At 37.4% G+C, this 22,127-nt stretch overlaps 1 protein-coding gene across 3 annotated transcripts in view; it reads left to right on the top strand.

Moving 5' to 3' along the window:
• The first annotated feature begins 1,491 nt into the window (after positions 1 to 1,491).
• LOC127973191 (roundabout homolog 2-like) overlaps positions 1,492 to 22,127 on the top strand; it is a 50,140-nt gene continuing 29,504 nt past the window's right edge. The window contains exons 1-2 of one of the 3 annotated variants that reach the window (XM_052577344.1): positions 1,492 to 1,986; positions 10,830 to 11,156. In XM_052577344.1, the coding sequence (XP_052433304.1) occupies positions 1,926 to 1,986; positions 10,830 to 11,156 (388 nt within the window). In that variant the 5' untranslated portion in view covers positions 1,492 to 1,925. The remainder of the gene's footprint in view (positions 1,987 to 10,829; positions 11,157 to 22,127) is intronic. The other 2 variants (XM_052577346.1, XM_052577345.1) reach the window with 2 other exon arrangements.

Below are 22,127 nucleotides of genomic sequence, written 5' to 3'. Positions count from 1 at the left end.
CCCTGGAGAAGAGCGCTAGTAAATCTTGAGAAGGCCGATCAATGAGGGGCCTGATTACATTGGAAATAACGTCTGCTTAATGGGTTGCTGTAAAATATAGCCGCATATCTATTCATCAGGAATGCAACACTGAAAAGGATAGCCAGACAGTTTAAACAAATATAATTTTTGCTTCAAAAAACACTGACATTTGTTAAAGTGAGTTCTGCTGATGTGAGGTGAAACAAAAGTGCACGGGCTACAATTCAGGTGAATGAAGCTCAAACATAATTTTTTGGGTTTTTGATCACAAGTTTGACTGAGAGTCAATGTCAATGATAAAAATAAAATAAAAATAAACTTTGAAAGAAATTGTATTTTAAAAAAAGTGCTAACCATCAACCAAAGATGAAACACTTAGGCTATATACAGTAGTGGCTAGTATTTTCACCAGCTAAAAAATGGTTTAAGTCAGTTATATCTTTGCTGAAATGTTTCAGTAGGAAATATCAGTTTACATTTCCAAACATTTCAAAACCTTAATTTTGCCATTAAATGTAATAACCCAGGAAGATTTTTGTTTGCACAAGGAGTCTGACAACAGCTAGTGCTCATCCAGTCTGTCTGGAATAACATGAAGAAACTGAGACAGACTCAATCCAGAAGAACTGTGGCAATGTCTCTGAGATGCTTCCAGAAACCTATTGTACCTACAAATTGCCCAAGTGTCCCAAATGCAAAAGCTGCACACGAAATGTTCATTTACTTTAGTTAATAGAAGTTAATTGATAAAGAAAATCTATTTATGACATTATTTTCGACAGCATCCTCATTTTACAGAATTTTTACACAAATGCCAAAAACTTTTAACAGTACAGTAGCTTTGTACAACTTTGACTTTTTGTACAAACAAAATCACAATGGATTATTACAATTAATGGCAAAATGAATGTTTGGAAATGTAAACTGATATTTCCTACTGATACACTACAGCAAAAGATCCTTTTCTTTCTATCTATCTATCTGTCTGTCTGTCTGCCTGTCTGTCGGAGAACCTGATTTTACCAAGTGAGACATGTGAACAACATTGTGATTAACCAATCAGATTTGAAGAACCAGTTTATAGATTTTGTGAAGTTTACGCTTAAAATCACTGTTTGGTGCTTGCACATCAGTGTCATTCATCTATCATTTCCTCTGATTTTAGGGATAACTCATGTTTAAGGTTAGGTTTAGGTGTAGGGATATGGTCAAGAATATATTTTTGGAGTAAAATGCACCTCTAACTACACAATTATTTGATAATGATTAACAACTATTAGTTAGAAGTGTTAAATACCCTTGAACGAATAGATATTATAATACACAATTATTTGATAATGATTAACAATTATTAGTTAGAAGTGTTAAATACCCTTGAACGAATAGATATTATAATACACAATTATTTGATAATGATTAACAATTATTAGTTAGAAGTGTTAAATACCCTTTAACGGGACAGCGACGCAAAGCTGTCGCTTTAAGAATTGTTTGGGAAGCGCGCGCTGCTCTGAAGCTCCACTCGCCTCATTCTGCGGAGCGCCTTCACACTCGAGCATCTTATTCAAACGCCATGCGGTGAGCTGAATGGATGAGCAGCTGGTGAACTCACTCGAATGAGTGGCTGAGGGAGTGAACAAACTAGTTAGACATTAGAGTCGTCATGCAGTTCCTAACACAAAGATCCGCGCGTTTCGGATCCAGACATCACTGAGACTTATCGTAATGCGCTACTGTGGATTTCTCCAAGAGAGCAGCTGAAGTGCTTTTCCCTGCTCTCATATTTATTTCATGAGCTAAAATTGGTTGGCGTTCGCCTGCCATGCTCCAATGAGGATGCTTTTTGTTTAGAAACTGTACTTATGCCGTAAAGAAAAGCTCAAGTCTTGTTGGAAGCCGGACAAATGGCTTTTACTGTCATAGGAACCCTGTTACTGATGCTCTCCAACATCTATAGCTCTTCGGGTGAGTTAAAACACTCATTTATTGATCTGATTTTGGTTCAATACTGCAATTTGCTATTTGGAAGTAAGTTTAATATTTACGTTCGACTCTCAGACTTAATAAACGCTCATATCACTGTAAATACAGTTAGACGGCTTTCAGTTTTTGGATATTTAACTTACTGGATGTGGATTTTTAATTCAACAGTAAAACAAATCCCCAACAACTTTATAATTTTTACCAGAAAATCTTGAGTTTACTATCAATGTTAAATTACATCAGGTCACATCTACCTATATAAAAAATGTGTAGAAACATTTAAACAAAAAAAATGCTTCTTTAAACAAAATTCTAAACTGGAAAGACTGAAATAGTGCCTTCTAGTGAAACATACCCAAGTAATCTGTTTTATTTACAAATTGAGCCAATAATTTTACAGTAACAACAACCGTAACAATACACTGTGAAGAATTCAGAACTTAAATGTAATACTTTTAAATAAGTTCATTCACCTTCATGACTACTTTAAATGTAATTACTGATAAAGGAAATTGAGTTAACACTCAAAATCTAATAGAAATTACATACTTTTTTGTAAGGAGTTAAATGGAAACAGTAATGTTTTTATAGCATAATTATAATTTTTGCAGTGAAGCATGAGACAATAATAAGAAAAAGTTTCCAATAAAAGATGAAAAAGATCATAATCACGCTGGATACAACACAAGACAGCTGTATTATAAAATATTCATGTTCAGGCACTTCTCAAAGCGTATCACAAGAAAGAAGATTGTGTTTTATTTCTTCATTCGGCAGCTAATGGTACAAAACAAGCACAGCAGTGCAAATAGAAATGCTGTGCAATTTAGAAAGGCATTTCTAGCTATTACAAATGCCATTTATTTTTATTTGTTTTGACAGTCCATTATTACAGTAGGCTACTCACAGACGTCTTAAATCTGGACATGACATCTTACGAATAAATATTTACAATACAAGATCTGTTTCCATGATCTCCTCCTACACTCTTCGTATGTGGACTGTGTTTGTGGTGAAATGACCTGTACTGACATCACACGTTTGGCAGGTGCAGAGAGTCTGCGGGGCGGCATGATGTGTCCCCCTGCTGGGGCCGGCTTAATGGCCTTCTGCATTACAGGAGACAGTGGCTGCTCTACACGGCAAGCTTTAGAAAGAGACTTTATGAGTTATGCATCTGTCTTCCCATTGTGGGGTTACACGAGCTGAAAGGATGCTTAAAATAGAGCTATGTGTGTATTAATATGCAGTGGGTTTATCGATTTCACTGTCAGCTGTGAATATGAAAAGCATTATGCTCTGTGTGCTTACAGAAAGTTCGGTTAAAACATATTGTATAATATGAAAGATGATAGATAATACCAGATAATAGCAGACTTAGTACTCCGGTTGCTAAGAGACATCTGTACCACAGGCAGATCTGGAGATACAAATTATTTTTGAAAGTATTCTTAGTCCAAATTTCACCAAATATGAAATAATAATGATATGTTTTAAATAATCCAATGCATTGTCAATTTATTTTGACTATATTGGATTAACTGCAGCTCTTACTATTTTAAGACAGATCTATCTATCTATTTATCTATCTATCTATCTATCTATCTATCTATCTATCTATCTATCTATCTATCTATCTATCTATCTATCTATCTATCTATCTATCTATCTATCTATCTATCTATCATCTATCTATCTATCCATTACTCTAGTAATTGTTTTATCTATCATTTTATCTGTCGTTCTTATCTATTTAATCCAATGATTATTCTGAGACATGTTGACACCATTTACAGTAACATCACATCAGCTTTGCTTATTTTTTTTATGGACCAATGATTCATTCGGCTTACTGCTTTTCACTTAGCAAATAGGTATTCCAGATTTAATTTTCATAAGTAAATGCGCTTGTTCCTTAAATAGGGGGAATGTGGGTGTGTTTGTGTTTATATTTATTACCAGAAAACTGCAGACTGCAAAATCTCCCGCAGCTGTCATTAACGTAAAAGGTCTGAGAACTGACAAAACAAAAGCTGTTCAGTTTGTGTTACTTAGCAGTTGCAGTCAGGTAAGGGCATATGGCCAACTACGAGAGGCTGAATGGGGTTGACAGAGATAATGGCGTTTTTGAAATGATGACAAATGGGCTGAGATGGATCAGCCAGCAGAGATGTAAGCTGTCACAGTTAGCTGATAAGAACAGTTTTTGCGGCACTGTGAAAAGCGTTGTGCCTGGCGTAATAATGGGTCTAGGAATCATACCAGCAGATCTCTTTCATGAACGACTATTTTGTTTTGTTCTTTGATCAGTGTACACCAGTATGCACCCGTGCGCCCATTAGTAACTACGTCTGTTGAGTAAAAAAGACATTAGATCATTACTGATCCCAGAGAGCCAGGTTGATGCTGTTTTTTCGAATATGTTTGAAGCAAATAGCTTTGAAAAATCGACTGGGCACAAGGTTTCCGGTCACTGTTTTCAAAACGTGTTAGCTTTAGTGATTGTGCATTTAAGCCCTAAGGAAAAAGAGGGTGAAGCATGCATTTCTAATATTTGTAAATATTAATTACTGTAATGCATTACATAATGCCATAGCTTGTGGACATACACTAAATATAACTTATGTCAACATTATTTCAGCTGGAAGACACTTGACCCTGCTGTGTTCATTCATCCATCCATTCACACGTTTAAAAGGTTATCATTCTAACATTTTGCCTATCATTCTATCAAACGTCCTATCTATTGTTCTAGCAAACGTTGTATCCATCTAACCACTCCTCCATCCATCCATGCATTTTTTTCTAATGTTCTACTTAACATTCTATCTATCTATCTATTGTTCTATTTATCTATTTTCATATCGTTCTTTCTCTCATTCAGTCTATCTTTCTACCCTTCTATCTATCCCTAATTCTAACTATTACCCTATTGTTATATCCATCCATCATTTTCTATCTATCGTTCTATCTATTATTCTATTGTTTTCTATCTATCTATCTATCTATCTATCTATCTATCTATCTATCTATCTATCTATCTATCAATCGTTCTGTCTAATGTTCTGTCTATCATTCTCGCTATCTATAGTACCATCTATCCATTATTCTAGTAAATGTTTAATATATCATTCTAATCTATTTTTCTTTCTGTCAATTAATTGTTCTATTGTTCAAACAAGACTTTAAACAAACTAGTAAAGTTTGTCTTGAGAATCTTTTCTAGTTAACAATGATAGTTGTATGAACTTATTTCAGTTCATTTGAATTATTTCTTGCACTTGAACTGCAAATGCGCTTGTTTATTTGCTTATTTCATTTTCATCTCATTGGTGATTCACCGGCATACTACACTGCTTTTCTCCCAGCTCCCATTTCTCCTAATTTGGACGCCAAAGTTTCCACATTTTTGGATTCAAGGACGTTCATAATATGTATCCAGAAACCCAGCATTCCCATTTATATCTACTACTCTCAGGGAATCTACCACTGAGAGATACTGCGCGAATTAGAAGCTCCCACATATTTCTCATGTTTTTCTCGAGTTTCGTGCATAAATATTTTACAGCGCTATGTGTGACTGCGTGACAGAACCTTCTTTCAGTGCTTTTTCACTTGATTATGCTGTGGGACTAATTTGGTTCACTGTTGCACATATGTAACCTTCTTTCCAGTAAGATATGAACCTGTTAATGTGGTCTTATACCTCTCATTCACATTTTCCAAAGGAAGCGGCGGCTGTGTACACCATGAAATCACTGACAGATAATTATCCTTTCAAATCAGGCATAGCTTTTCATGTGTGATGGGAGTGAAAAGCAAAGGCTTTTATTCATTCCTTTCATTCTCTCACAATTAGCCAATTAGCTTGCCATGATTTTAAAAATGATGATGCCTCTGAGAAGTGTGGAGTTATAATCTCAACTGCTGGAAACGGATGGAAACATACTTATGCTGAGTGTAATGTGCAGCAGGAGGCTGATGAACTATTAAGGTGTTCTATGACCGAGTTTTTATGAAAGTCATTAGTAACTTCAATGAATTTAGCTTCACCAAGAAAAACACCTTATGCGTTTTAAGGGCTGTTTTCTTCCACTGGAGTGCTTTTAGACAAATTAAGTTTTCGCCTTCATTCTGTAGAGGCTGTTATTTAATCGCTGCATGCACACACACCAACTGTTGAAATTTTACTCTCTTTTAACATCAAGTAAAACCCAACACATGGCCACCACAGTACCTTACACTGTAAGTATTCTGCCTCGTAAAAGCCCAAAGAAGAAACCCTCTTTGTAAGTTCTGTAGCCCAGGATAGAGCAGAATTCAGCACTAATGGGCGGTGAGATTTGGAGCCTCATTCAACAGCCGCAGCCATGCTAGACTCAGCCTTAATGTCAGCTTCTTTTAACTTTGCACTGATTTCGTCTGGCTCTCTGGGCTGAAAGCTTAATAGGTGCTGAGTCATCAGCCTTTGAGTGGTTCATCCCCGGCTCCCTTTCCCACTGGCCATTAAAAGCCTCTCGCCCCTCATTCCATCCTTTGATTGATGCTGGTGAAGGCTATAGGTGTGTGGTTGAATGGTGCACCCCAGGCACTTTGTTACAGAAGTTTTTATTTCACAATATTTTTGATAGAAATGTAATTACAGTAGTTCCACACAAGTGTTAGGTAATTTCAGTCATGCTTTGTTTATGCTCAGAGCCAATTAAATCAGGGTCAAACCACCTTAGACACCGGGGGATAATATTTGGATAACTAAAACAAAACTGCAGTAGTAACATCCCACAGTTCAGTTCATTTTGTGTATTATCTGGGTGCAAAATGTTTTTTTTTTTTTTTGTTAACTGTATATACTACATATGGCCCATAACTGGAATGCACCTATACTGTCATTTATCAGAAATGATTAACAAAGCAGCTTACTCTTAGAGCAACCCAGGTCAAACTTGTTCACATGAAGATTGAAGCAGCAACTTTTTGGTGACTAACCCTGTTCTTTAGCCACCTCAGCTCACCACCATTTTAATTTTTTTGTTTTGTTTTAAAGTTTATGTATAATTAGGTTTAACTGCCTGGTTTTGTGAAATAGTATTTATTTACTATAAAGATGCCTAACATTCCCTCTGTATGTCCACAGATAGCTCTGATATCTAATTTTAGTATACTAAAGATTATCCTGTATTTTCAATATACAAAATTAGGGTCAGGAATTAATGGGGGTTTGGGGCAAAAGCGAACAAAACAACCCCCCTCAAATTTAAAATGCCCCTATTTTGCCATTTTTAAGGTTCCTAATATTGTTTTGGGAGCCTCCTACAATAAGATTATGTGGCATGCAAGGTCAAAAAATGCTTAGGTTTTCTCATAATATGCATTTAATGCATTTTACGATTCATTTGAAGCAGTTCTAAGATTCTGTCTTTCTAAACCCCTCTTCTCTGTGAGTGTACTCCACTCTGATTGGTCAGATGGTTCACTCTGTTGTGATTGGTCTACCACATACAGAGTGTGTTGAAAACAATAGGGCCATTTCCATAGTAGTTCCACATTTTGAATGCTTAATAGAAAGTACAGACATCTATTATTTATCATACTGACAGGTTGTGATTCAGTGGAGCCAGCTGGTCCAAATAAACTGGGTACTGAGCAGTATTTCAAGAGCAAGTGTTCTGTGAATACTGCATTAAACTCTCCGAGATTAAAGATGCAATTGGCAATAAAATGACGGAACACAAAAAAGATTGGGGCTGTACTGCTGTGAGTTTAACCACTGATTCTTCTCTGCCTCATCTTTCAGTGAAAATAAAATGAACTGACTTTCACATTACATTTTACAGTTAACTTTTTCAAATATCTTAAAATGGCCTTGTACAGTTAAACTAAATCTGTAAAATCAACCACTGTTCCAAATACAGTTCTTCTTAGTCGCTTTGGTGCATTTCTCGAATCATACTTAATACTTGCAAAGAAGTATGTGCATTTCTTAAAACAATTCCTATAAACAGCACCAGAAAATCCATAACCTGCAAAAGCCTGTAACTTGCTCAGAATCATTAGTTCATCTCTCAAAAGCAAGTATTTATGTCAATGAACATACCAGTGCCATCAGAATGAAAAGTCCTTGTATCATTGTTCACAAACAAGATAGTCCAAATGCTTTGGTCACTTTGGTGCATTTCTCAGATCAGAAATGAAATTCTCAAAACTGCTTGTTCAACCTCCACATCATCTAGTCACTTGTGCACATCAAAAAAGCAGTTTCTCGTTCTTTTGAACAAGCGATTCTATTTTTTTTGTGCAAAAGAATAGTCCCTTATTTACAACAAACATAAACTCCATTTGGGTAGAGCTGTGCTGTGCACAACTGTAAACAATATTGCAGTACGTATTGGAACTGAACATACAACATACATAGTACTGTAATCATGCATGCACATCCAGACGTTCCTCTCTGTCTGGCCACATAATTTCATCTACATCACAGCGAATATCATCTCTTGAAATGCAGTGAGGAAAGTATCTCCTTGAGTGGCGAATCCACCCTCTGCAGGACTCTGCTGTGATTTCATCACATGCTACATCCATGGCCGCTAGCAGGGCCATTTGGGTATGTGGATGCTGGTCATATACTTTCCACCTCCAGGAAGAGAAAAACTCCTCAATTGGTTAGGAATGGTGAGTAGGGAGAGAGATATGCCACCAGCATCCAATCATGTGCTGCAAACCACTGTCTGACATCTGTGTGGTGAAAACACACTTTATCCTAAACAACAACATGCTTGCTCCGATGGTCTCCCCTTAGACCCCTGTAAAAAGTGTCTAAAAGAAGTCAGCAGAGGCTTCACACACCCCTTCTCATCAGTGAAAGTTGAGATTCACCTGAGAGAAATTGTTTAATTTAGGAGACATTTTAAGAAAAAAAAAAAAAGATTAAAAAAAATGTTTAAAATTTTCTTGACAGATTTTGACAACTAGTTCAACATTTTTGTATGTAATGACTCAAGCAATGAAATGAGGACTATTAGTTTTATATGGAATGACTATTCAGCATTCACAAGTATAGTTAGATTTGATTCACATAACATAAGCAAATGATAATGTTATTAAACAGCAGTGAGTATGAAATCAATTGATGCATGTCCAAAAGCATTTGCAATTTGTTCGAAGGAATGAGAAACTGCTACTATGATGTGCACAAATGACTAAATGTTGTGGAGGTTGAACTAACTGTTGTGCAAATGTAAATAGTGATGTGAGAAATGCACCAAAGCTGAGAAAAACTGTAAATGCAAACTGGTTGATCTAGTTTTCATAAACTGTCAAGCATATTTTCTACACATTTCAATTAGACTTTTTGTAAATTTGCCATGAATTGTGCAGGTGAATCTTGGCTTTCACTAATGAAGAGCCAGTTATAAACCGGTTCTCTGAAATAGCTCAAAGGTGCATCTCATGGACCTTCTATTGGAAAACATAGACAGAGGACACCACCCTAGTTAAAAATTCTGACATTCGATGAACATCCAGGAAATGACTGGATCAACAGCTGAGAGGAGGAATAGGAGTAATGATGCATGGTGGAAGGGTACAGAGAAAAAACACAAGAAAAGACAGAAGAGGCAAAGGACATAGGCGCATATCAGATGAAACAAGGGTCACTGTGGACCATGCTGTCAATCATGGCCTCACAAAGGCTATGGTGGGTTTCCTTTGTTTGCCTTTGTAATTTTGTATTTTCACCTGTGTGCTCATATATCCTTTTCTTTTCTATATCACAGTAAAGTTGCAATATGTTTTTTTCTTACTAGTAAAAAGGGTAACTGTGAATCCTATCTAGAATCCTACCCCTTTCAATCCATACATTACTTACATTCAGTAGTTTATAAATTTGTTCTTTTGGAATGGATATATGGCATGCATAAGAAGTGCATCCTTCTACATTTCATGATTTCAATACAGTAACTGTCATCCAAACGGTTTATAGATTATTTCAGGTAATACTAACAGAGTGCACTGGTATATTGACAACATGACTTAGCATTTTGACTTGATATTGTTTGTGAACAATGACACTGATTGAAAGAGATAGGATAGGGATAGGATTCACAGTTTACTAATGCTCTGACAAAAAAAAAATGTCATTGTGATAGAAAAAAGAAAATGAAATTTGGACACAAAGGCAAAAATACAAACTTATAAGGCAAAAAAACAGGAAACACCAGAACTTTGCTTTTGCATGTAACACTGTATGAAGAACTGCAGTCTGTCTACACCTCCTGATGTGCCAGTCTGTCAGCCCACAGATTCTCATCTATATCACAACGAATATCTTCCTTGCAATGCAACGTGGAATTGGAATCAAGTGAACCATCTCACAACGTAATGAACGCTGGCTTCAACCTGACCAAAAGCAGAAGAATGGTCGAAATGTCATCAAACTGTTTTATCATTAGCTGATCAACATTCTCTTCATTAGTGAAAGTCAAGATTCACCTGCACAATTCATGGCGAATTTACAAAATGTCTAATAGAAATGTGTAGAAAATATTTTTCCATGCAACCGTTTTGCATTGTCAACTTATTTTTGATAACATTTTATTGGTAACTGCTTTTAGCACTTTGATTGATTGACTAAATTTAAGTATTAGACATGAAGGACAACACAAATACTTTTAATAAGGTACTGTAATTCAGAAAATTGCCCTTACAATCTCAGGGGACTAATATTACTGCTTACTGGAAAAGTAAATTTCTGGCACTGATATACATTGCATCCACCAGATGCCTTTAGCCAGATGCTTTTAACCTTCAATGTTGATTCCTCACAGGGTCCCGCCCACGTCTGGATGATGTTCCCCCCAGGATAGTGGAGGATCCCTCTGATCTGATCGTGTCAAAGGGTGAGCCGGCCACCCTGAACTGCAAGGCAGAGGGTCGACCCATGCCCACAGTGGAGTGGTATAAAGACGGCGAGCACGTTGAAACCGATAAGGATGACCCTCGGTCTCACCGCATGCTTTTGCCCAGCGGCTCCCTTTTCTTCCTGCGCATCGTTCACGGACGCCGCAGCAAACCTGATGAGGGAGTTTACACTTGCGTTGCCCGTAATTACCTAGGAGAGGCCGTTAGCAGAAACGCCTCGCTGGAAGTAGCCAGTAAGTACCTTCTGATGAATTCCACCATGCTTAGTGATTCTGGGTGAAGCGTAGCTATGCTGAAATAAAAGTAATCTATCCCTCTCAGACATGGCCTGAGGTTTTGTTTGACGAGTTCTTTGTGGCAGGCTGCTGGTGAGTTTTTTTGTCTGTTTGTGGCAGTGTCCTCCTGCTGTGTGACTGCACTCTGGGCCTTTGGCTCAGCTGTAATCCAGCCCTCTGGCACAGGAACGTCACCATATACAGCTCCACCGCCAGAAGAAACTGGATTAGGAAGTTTGCTGATTATAATTGGAATGCAGCTAATTAGATTCCCGAAAGTTTGCTCATTAAAACACTAAGCAGCTATTTCCTGGTGCCTGTTTTCCACAGGACCATCCCCTTTCTTTCTATACAAGCTGCATCTTTTGCAATACACATTTATTAAATGGTTCCATATTTTATTTAAATATTTTATTCATGTTTTTTTGTTTTGTTGGTTAACTTGAACTTACACTGAAACATACTTATTAATATCTATGTTAATTTCAGTATTTACTAATACATTTTATTTTACATTTTGATTTTAAATTCAAGCATTTAATGGACCTGAACTAACATGAACTATTTTTATTGACTGATGTTGTTAAGATGGTAATGTTAAGATGAATGAAGGTTTAACAAACTAAATTGAACAAACTTGAATTAAGATTATAATAATTAAATTTTAAAGCACCGCACTGGAATGCACTTTTAAAACACTGGAACACATTTGTATCACTCGCCAGGGTGGCAACTCTTAGACAGTTTGTAGCCTAAAGCTTTCAGCTCAGATTTAATTGAGAAGCAATCAAAACCATCATAATAGCATTGCTTTACTAAACGGCCTTTAAATGGCAGGAGGCATTGTGCACATCAAAAACAGGCAAAGCAACAAATCAATATTATTCAACATATTCTTGCTTTGTACAGAAAATATTAAGGTGTAACCCCCTTTGTAATCAGTAACGTTTTCATAAATAGTACTACAGTTAGATTTATTTTGTGATTAAATCATGTAATCCCGTTGCATGTAACTAGTTACTCCCCAACACTGTTAACAAATATATGGCTCATTGTTAGTTAATGATCTGATGTAAATGTCAGAAGGCCAATGTCAGATTTGATGCATCTACCAGCTCGCCGAAAGAAATGATTTAAGTGTTTCCCCGTTTGAAACGAAATGAGCTCTTAAAATAGACATCGTTAACTGCCGAGGGAGAGTCAAGCCCTTAGAGCCATTACAGACTTTTGCTTACTATCCCAGAGGACGCTGAGGAGCAGAGCATGCTGGGTGAAAATGATTTGCAATCATGCACTCGGCGGTAGTTCTTAGCCTGAAGTCTGCATACTCACACTCCCAAATAGCATTTGATATTTTTGGCCATGTATAAATAGCAGGAAGGGGAATACTAGGCGATTGTAGTGCCGTTCTTCAAGACCTAAATCTCATTATATCACTATTCATTAAAACGTGGGGGGTTTTTCAGTCACAAGATTTGCTGAATGATGCTACATGGCCTTTAAATCCAAGTCATAATTACCGCATTGAAAAATATGTCGTCTAAGCAAGCCTTACAAGATGATTTATTATGTACGCTTAAAGCCAGAAAAAGAAAGGAATCGTTTTTTTTCTCTCTAGAGTCCATATAGACTCACACTCAGCACTCCTGCGAGCCTCAAATCAGGTTGGATATTAGCTCGTGCTGCACGATGCTCGTGAATTAAGTGCTCGTCCTTGTGGAAGATGAGACTCGGGTCATACACCAGGAGACCCGGCTCACCGCCGGCTATATCTTCTCCTCAGCAGTGATTAATGTGCTAATTAGAGCTGGACCATTTCCAGCGTGACTGCGGCATAAGGGAAGAGCGGATGGTTCATGAAGACGGAGGATCCTGAGGGGTACAACAGGTGAAGAGGCAGGGGTGAGGGCGAGCAATCCTTCACACATCTCTGAGACCTCGTCTAGTCCCGCAGCTCAGATTAAAGCAGCAATCGGATTGAGGTGGAAAAAAAATGTGATTGTATACATGGGGATCAGCCTGTTTGTGATAAGTGAGCAGTTTTTGCCACGACAAGTCTTATGCGGCTGTGCCCATCTGTTCGATATTTCAGCTTATGGGACTCGTAAACACGGAGAGTTGTTGAGCTCTGAAATGCTCACTCTGTGCTTGTTTGTTGGTGAATCACTCGTGTTTTTCAGTATTAGGCACACGTGTGATGTGATTAACTGTTCTAGTCGAGTCGTGAATGTCCCGGGAGAGAGAAATTTTTGGAAAAACATTAGTTTTGGCTTGATATGTGCACACTTTTCACCAAGCATTTTTCACCAAGGAAAACTATGTGAAAAATGTATATTGTGTTTCACAGAAGAAAGTAAGTCATACTTTTGGAAAAAAATATATTTTAGTGTTAGTTATATTATGCTATAGTATGTTTTAATATGTTAAGTAAGTATATAGTATGTTTAAATTTTTTGTTTATTTTTTATTTTATTTATTTTATTTAAATTTAAAGGGACAGTTCCCCCCCAATATGAAAATGACCTCATGATTTACTCACCCTCAAGCCATCCTAGGTGTATATGACTTTCTTCTTTCAGACAAATACAAATCTGAGTTATATTAAAAACTGTCCTGGCTCTTCCAAGCTGCGGCAGTGAATGAGGTTTAAGATTTTGAAGCCAAAAATACTGCATCCATCATCATAAAAAGCACTCCAGATGACTCCGGGGGGATAATAAAGGCCTTCTGAAGCTCGCTACGCCTACGTCCTACATCATCCACTGAAACGCCCCTCTCTTATGAACATCTGTATGACAGTTAGGGCAAGCTAGCGATTATAGTTGATAAAGTTGTAAATATGGATATTTTTCTTATATAAATGCATCAATTCACTTCAAAAGGTCTTTATTAACCCCCTGGAGCCATGTGGAGAACTTTTTATGATGGATGGATGCAGTTTATTGTGCTTCAAAAGCTCGACCCCCATAATATAATATAATGCCCATATAATGTTTGGAAGGGCCAGGACATTTTTTTATAAAACTTTGACTGTATTCATCTGAAAGAAGAAAGCCATACTGTATACACCTAGGATGGTTTGAGGATAAGTAAATCATGGGGTAATTTTTCATTTTTGGCTGAACTATCCCTTTAATATTTATATTTTATTTCAGCTATATTTCAATCAAAATCATTATTGTCAGTTAAAATATCAAGAATACAGACTTACTTTTTTGTCATAGAGAAATCTTATGCATAAATGGCTGACAATACAAAGAAAGTGTTGGTCACATGACAATGCACGCATACTTTGAGAAGAGTTGAGAAGAAACTGATTCAAATTCAGCGCATGTTCTGACATATGTGTCTTTGGACAAAAGCCTGTGTTTACAGCAGGGAGTTTCAAGCATCCATTCACTTTTTTTTTTCAAGAAAATGTTAAAAGCGACTTTATTCACCAAGGTTTAAACAGCCATAGCAAGTAAATCGCTCTTTAAATTCAACGCTTTTGTTGCTCTTGAAATTCAAGGTCTTTGACAAACAAAAAGATTTGTGCATTTTATGAAAAGCCAGTGTCGTTCTGTAATATTAAAGTGTTCATCAGTAAGAGAAGCCTGAATCTGGGTCTTACACTAATATATATTAATCCATGCAATGCTAGACTGCAGTATATTAGGGGATACAGTATTATCCACCTAACATATGTACAGTGTGCCACAGGACCACTGCTTAATCTGACGCTTGTCATAATGGCAGAATGACAAATAGCAAGTGCGACTAGTGGAGCCTGTTATTTCTTTTCTTTCTTTTTTTTTTCTTTTTTTGGCAGAAGTAGATATTTAGCTCTTAGCTTGAATGCAAATCCATTCACGTATTCTCTCAAAATAGCAGCTTTGTGTTGAAGCTTTTATACAAGAGAAAAGCAGTATCTATTTCAAAGCATTGAATGTGGCAGTCTGTCTGGGGGAGCAAACTGACGCATTCCCTGAGCCTGGATTAAGATAAAGTAGGACAAATGAAAAATAAAACTTGCTTAAAAGGCTCTAGACCCAGCTGTCCCTCTTTCACCCAGTGTGGGATTATAAAGTAATGATGCTCCGTGGCAGCTTTTCCCTAATACATCTTTCCCCATGCGCTCTTATCTAAACCCTCTGAAGGGCTGTTATGGGATTTCTTGCATGCACAATGTTGTTGAACATAACCAATCACATTTTATATTGCATATCTTCCAAGCTCTTTGTCGTTTTCATGTCAAATGTGATATATTTTCAGCTGTTGCTTTGCAATTTCCGGCCAACTTCTGTCCTTTTATTGATTGTTCAAGGAAGCACATAAAAGCCGGAAAGAGATGTAGAATGGGATCTTATCAGTCCAAACGGAAGTAAACACAAAAGACGTGTAGATTAACATAGTCAGCGTCTCTCTGGGTGGGTCGATTAGCTGAGTCTCGACACGGGGAATAACGTAGCGTGGGATAAGCCCACCTCTGGGATGGATTCATTTATGTGGCTCTGAAATGAACAATAACAACATCCTGGCTAGTCCACACACACTTCCAACTGTGTGTCAGAATCCCAGCCAGACGTAACCCTTCACAACGACATCCACGTTCATACACCACCATATAATTACACGTTAGCGGTTTGCATAATTTTGCATGTAATTATCAGGCTGAAAGTGTAGGAGTGCTTCAGTTAGCTTGAAACATTTCACAAGTCTCCTCCCACTCCCATACACACACACACACACACACACCGACAGATGGCCGCTTGTCAAACCCGACACAGATTCTTCAGGTTAGAATGATTGTCCTTTTAAGACCAACGTCTGAGTCACAAACGGGCGAATGTGGTGTGGGTCTCCATAGTGGGGGATGCAAATGAGCGGCCGTGTGTAAAGAAGGAGAAAGAGCGCGTTGTGAGTCAGTGGTGGGCTATTAATAATGTACATCCCAACAGGCTTGTCATTTACCATCATTCCATGATCTCTACGGGGGGCGGAGAAGAAAGACTTCTGGCCTTTTCAAATGAGCCCGACCTGTCTGAGATTCAGCTTGTGAAATGTCCTTTTGCTCCTATAATTCAAAATCATGAGTTGTCGGAATACCGGTGATCATAAATTCAACATTGTTTGCTGCGGTGATGAATATGTTTAGGCTGTGTTCACTGCAGGGGTTTCAGTGTGGAAACATGTGGAACAATCTAACAGGAACTCATGAACATGGGAAGCCCAAATGATTAGTTACTTATTTATGAAAGCAATGGTTGTGTCAGAAAACATAGTACCATAATAACTACCTTGAAAGGGGGTCTACCAGGAGAGAGACCAAATTTCTGGAAACATGCGTTATGTGACTAATGACTCAGGAAAATGAAAAGTGACTGTCCTGAGCTGTAATGTAAAAGAGAGCAGACAGACTAAAATATATTGGCTGTTTGGTCCATTTTATGCTTTTAAGAGATGTGTGTGTGAGTGAGTGTGTGTGTGTGCGCGTGTGTGTGTGTGTGTGTGTGTGTGTGTGTGTGTAGTTATGGACCAAATGTCCCCACAAAGATGGCAATATCCAAAATCCTTGTCTTTGTGGATACTTTTTTGTGTCCCCATGAGGAAACAAGCTTATAATTAAAGGGATAGTTCACCCAAAAATGAAAATGATGTCATTAATGACTCATGTCGTTACAAACCCGTGGAACCTCCGTTTGAACTCCGAGGGAGTGTCATCCACATTAAAAAAGTTAACAGCTCAAGTCATTTGTGGATTAATGCTTATTGGAAATGCGAACCATTTCAAACAATTCAGTTTGATTTGGTGAACTGGTTCAAGAAGATCCAGTTGATTGATTGAATCGTTCGCGAACTGGATATCACTAAACTGCAGTGTTTTGAACTCTCTCTCACAACAGACCTGGAAAAGAAGACAATGCTAATGCTAACTGACCCTCTGATGTCACATGGACTACTTTGATGATGTTTTTATTACCTTTCTGAGCATGGACAGTATACCGTACACACAGCTTCAATGGAGGGACAGAAAGCTCTCGGACTAAATCTAAAATATCTATAGAAAATACAATTTGTACAGTATAAAAATCATTATGCTAAAAATATATATGTAATATTACATTTATATTGTTTTAAGGCAAATTGTATTCGTCAAAACAATACATACTGTATGCTGGAAAGATAGTATATTGTATGTGTGTGTGTGTGTGTGTGTGTGTGTGTGTTTGTATACAATGTTTATATCATAATAAAGCAAAGATTTATTAAAATATTACATGTGTTGCAGTGCTATTTTCATGTTATTTATGTGGGATTACAGTTTTTATTAATATTTTGAACTTGAATTTAATATTTGAACCTTTAATTTTATACTCTCAGTTTTAATTTTACTTTAAGTACTAATAATTTTCTTATGTACATTGTGATTTTTTGTTAGTTTGTTTAATACATTTTTATATTTAGTTCATATTTATATTTAAAAATCTCTTAAGTTTTAAGATTTTGAAGTTTTTCATCTAATATTCATTTTATTTCATTTTTGCTTTGTTGGAATGTTTTTAATAGTTTTAGTACAATAATACATAAAATAAATAATGAAACTAAAACAATAATACAGCTGTAATGTTACATATAGAAACCTGAAGAAAAACAATGGGTTTAATTCAAACTGATTTATTAAGTGCTTTTCACAATTAACTTTTGACCTCAGCAATTTTCTGCAGACCCCCGAGCACCAATTTGCAACCCTCTAATTTGAAAACTCCTTTTTTTTTAATCATTGTGGATGCAGAATGCTGTCTTAGAAAGCATGCTCCTGGATTTTGAGACTGCCAATGTATAAGCAATAAGTTATTGCTATTTCATGTTGATTTATTACAATATATCATTTTAGCAGCTGAAGTAATTGGCTTGTACAGCATATGTAAGGGATGATGATGATTTTGCTGTGCACGGTCTGCTCGGTGGAAGGAAGCCAAGCAGAATTAAGAGAATGACTGTAATGTTTTTGTGCCCGTCATGTGACCCGCTCAGGCTTTCAGCTGTAGCTAATGAGTCTCCCTGCTCATGTCACTCACCTCACAGATGATTAAAAATCACATTGCTTTCCCTTTTTTGTGCTCCATAATAAAGTGTAGAGGATGAGAGGGGGAACGAATGGCTTCCCGAACACACCGCCAAGAGGGATGAACCCTGTCAGAGCCATGCGTGTATCATTCTTTCCCATAACTAGGCATGTGGTTTCGCCGAGGGCACTAACGAGCTTTGTGTGCGGGCTGGCCAGCTCTAGGTAAACGGTGACACTATTTTACCCTCTCTTTTCTTAACCAGCACTCATGAATAACACATGGCTTCACCTCCTGAAAAATGCAACATGCTGTGGGCTGTTTGGGAACAGCCTGTCCTTGTCCTTGCTTGTGCATATGCCTCCTGCGAGTTAAATCCTGTTCAGGAGGTGACGGGCCACCACAGTGGACTGCAGGGGATGGAGAATGTATGCACACTGCCAATTTGCAAGCCCATGCATGCATATATGTATTATACCAATTTTGTTATGTTTCTGTTTGGGGGCCATCAGTCACTCTCGGCGTCAGCTTTCATTATCAGAGTGGCCATCAGATCTGCATCAATTGGAGGGTGTCCACCGGGTGAGATGGCTTTTGTGGAATGGGGCAGATGTACAGTATGTATTGGGTGTGCCGTTGGTCAGTTGGGCACTTTTCTGCAACATCTGGACTCTTTCTCTTGTAAAAACATGCTTTTATATGCTAGGGATAGAGAGGCCCAAGGGAATGAGTGGATGCTCATTTAAAAATGACAGACAATGGTGGATGGAGTCAGCAGATCTTATAGGCCAACGGGGGAAAAGGACAAGTGAATAATTTCATAGTCAGTTGGTTAAAAAAAAAATGTGCCTTTGGGGGATTAATTTATTTGTTGGGTTAATAGCATTTTCAACTAAATGTCAAATCTGTTGTCTAATTGGCTTTCGGTTGCAGGCACTTATTGTTTTATTACTATGTTTTGTATGAAAAAAAGTCAATTTATGAATTTTAATGAAATAATCATTGAAAAAACATACCTCTACCTCCATTTTTACAAGTTTACTGCAGTTACCAGCTGAAATCAACACTAGTGGCAGTAAAACGCCAACAACTTTTGTTCCTTTTTTACACTATTTATAATTACAGGGGCGGAAAACACTAGGTTAGAACCTTAACATTTTTACCATGGTGAGGGATTTGTAAAACTTATTTGTTTTGAAATTCACATCACATAACCAGGTCCATAAATAGCCTATGGCTTTTCTGACATTGTAAACTTGCTCAGTTGCTCACCTGGTACAGAACTGCACAAGTCATGTGAAACCGGACGAGTCATGATAAAACTGTTCAAAGCCTTGTAGAAGCAAGCAAAATTTTCATGTTTGCTTCAGCAAAAGCATTTTTGCTTTTGTTAACATATAGGGTTAGGTTCAGAGTAGAGTTTAATGTACTGTATGAGGTTAAAAAACGCTATAAAACATTAACCTTCTACCACCACCACTCACCAGACAATTAATTTCTCATTTGCAATTAGTTGGGATTAATTTGTATAACAAACAACAACAAAAAAAACTTTGGTAGATTCACATTTATATTGCGTTTTTGGCACCGCTCTTTGGATATTTCATTTTAAAGGTGCCACTTTAAAATGAGTATTTCATTCAATATTGAAAAATATCAAGTCACCTACAGTAGCTTTGTGTTGCTAAGGAGACCTAAAGAGACTGTTAACTTAGCAACATGCTAAGAGATCAGGGTCTCTTATTGAAAAGGTCAGCAATTAATAAATCAGTATTTAGGCATTTTGAAACTATGAGCAATATTTGTGCAAAGTTAATGTCAGCATACAATTAGCACTCAAGTTTTGTGAGTAAGGCTAACCATTCAGCTTAATTTGCATAGAAAGGATGCATGTTTGTGCTAAAAAGAATGACAGTGAGCTAATTACATTCTCCCCTGGTTAAACTGGATTGCGAGTAGATAGTGAACAGGATTCAAAAATACCATGGCACAACAACGATTGCCTCTACTGATTTGCCACTAAAATCTAAAATGTGACGAAGGTTTGCGTGAACAGGAATGTGGCAGATTGTGTTCGATGGAGGAGTGTTGAAGTTAGTTATGGTCAAGTTGGGTGCCAAGACTGACAGATGACCACTTCAGATTCTGAAGTGAGTCACTTACTGTTCATAGACAGACCCGCACCATTTGTCCCAGCCTGAAATATCTGAATATTCATAGACAGGAGATGAGCATGAGTTTAACTAACAAAGAAAATGGAGCACTCGGCACTCTGGAACTCACCAATAACATGACATTTCAATGAATATTTATAAGTAATTATCACAAGCCATTGCATTTATAAAGGTCTGCCAAGGGACGGTGTAGCTAGGGCTCGGTAATGCAGCAGAAATGCTGCAGAGGTCATATCATAAATATGAATCGATGGCTAAATGTATTTATTATTGTATTTACATTCTATGATTTCATTTGCAGCGCACGACAGGTGAGATTACACCTTATAATTGAGGTGTTAATCGAAAAAATTCATCCACAAAGTGTTTAAGAGATAAGACGGGAAGATATTGCGGCTGTCAGATTGGTGATTCATTTGTGGACAATGGTGAGCGTTATTACCGAAATGCATTTATATTTCACAGAGAGGAGAATATGAGTGGCATTTATGCATGTATGTGTGTGTGAGGCTCTGTAGCAGCCACCGGTGAGAGTCTACAGACCGTAGGAGTTCACCCTTTGATGTAGGAAACTCAAAGGGCCCCCCGAGGCAGCTGCCATAGGGCAGGGGTCGCATTTTTAATCTGTCAATCACCACTGGGGATTTATGGGTAACTTTTCCTGCCAAGCCAGACAGCGGGGAATGTAGCATTCTGCCGTTCGCTCTCAGTGTGAAGCGTATAGGCATAGAAAAGAGAAGGGGGCAGAGTTCACTCTGTTTACCGTTAACACTGGCGCTTAGTAAGGTCAGCACAACCAGCCATTGTTGAATTTGGCCGTCTGCAGAGTTTCAGCATTGGCTTCCCTGTTGGATTTTGTTTTGCGAGACTTTAAAGTTGTGTTCCAAATCCTAGTGAGCTGTCTGTTAACGTTTTGTTCAAGGCCAGGGAGGTTCATATTTATGAGCTGTGAAGTTGTATTAATGATGACAGGTGCATTCAAACCACTTTGATTGGATGTCGATGTACCTTTTGCACAAAAAATAACACATTTAAACTGTCCTTCTGCAAAATGATCATTAAAGAATGATCATCAGGTGTGTTTTTGTTGGTGCTATAAATATATTATCATTTATTATAACTGTACAGTTGTATATTTATATATATATGCTACTTAGCTAGTTTTATAGGGAAAATTATAATTAATTTCAACAAATTTATTTCATTTATTCCTGTGGTAACAGGATTAGACATTATTAGATGTTTAGATTAGATTATAATTAGACGTTACTTCAGTGTATATTATCACAGGATCCTTGTAAATATATTTACTGTCATTGCATTCATATTATTCATATTCATATAAAAGTATCTTCTGACTACAAACTTTTGAACAGTAGTGTAATAGAAGATTTTGTGTAATAGTGTAATAGAAGATTTTGGAGCAGACCTCTAGTCATGTCATGCCTCTTTTCTGTGGTCAATTATTCAGCTGTGTTTAAATGTGAATGTGTTGTCATGAAAACACTTTATAATTGATAAGATGAGAAAGCCAAAGCATTACATACAGGAAGGAGCACAGGAGATTTGAGGACAGGAGCTGTGAGAAAGCAAAGATAAGACGCCTCATTCATCTCTGCCTCACAATTCCCAAGTTTCTCAATGAAGATCCATGAATAAACAGCTCGCACAGGGGAGCAGATGAAAACATACCGAACAAACACAAC

The sequence above is a fragment of the Carassius gibelio genome, chromosome B15 (assembly GCF_023724105.1).
Source record: "Carassius gibelio isolate Cgi1373 ecotype wild population from Czech Republic chromosome B15, carGib1.2-hapl.c, whole genome shotgun sequence".
Lineage (NCBI taxonomy): Eukaryota > Metazoa > Chordata > Actinopteri > Cypriniformes > Cyprinidae > Carassius > Carassius gibelio.
This window is presented reverse-complemented; position numbering and strand designations above follow the sequence as displayed.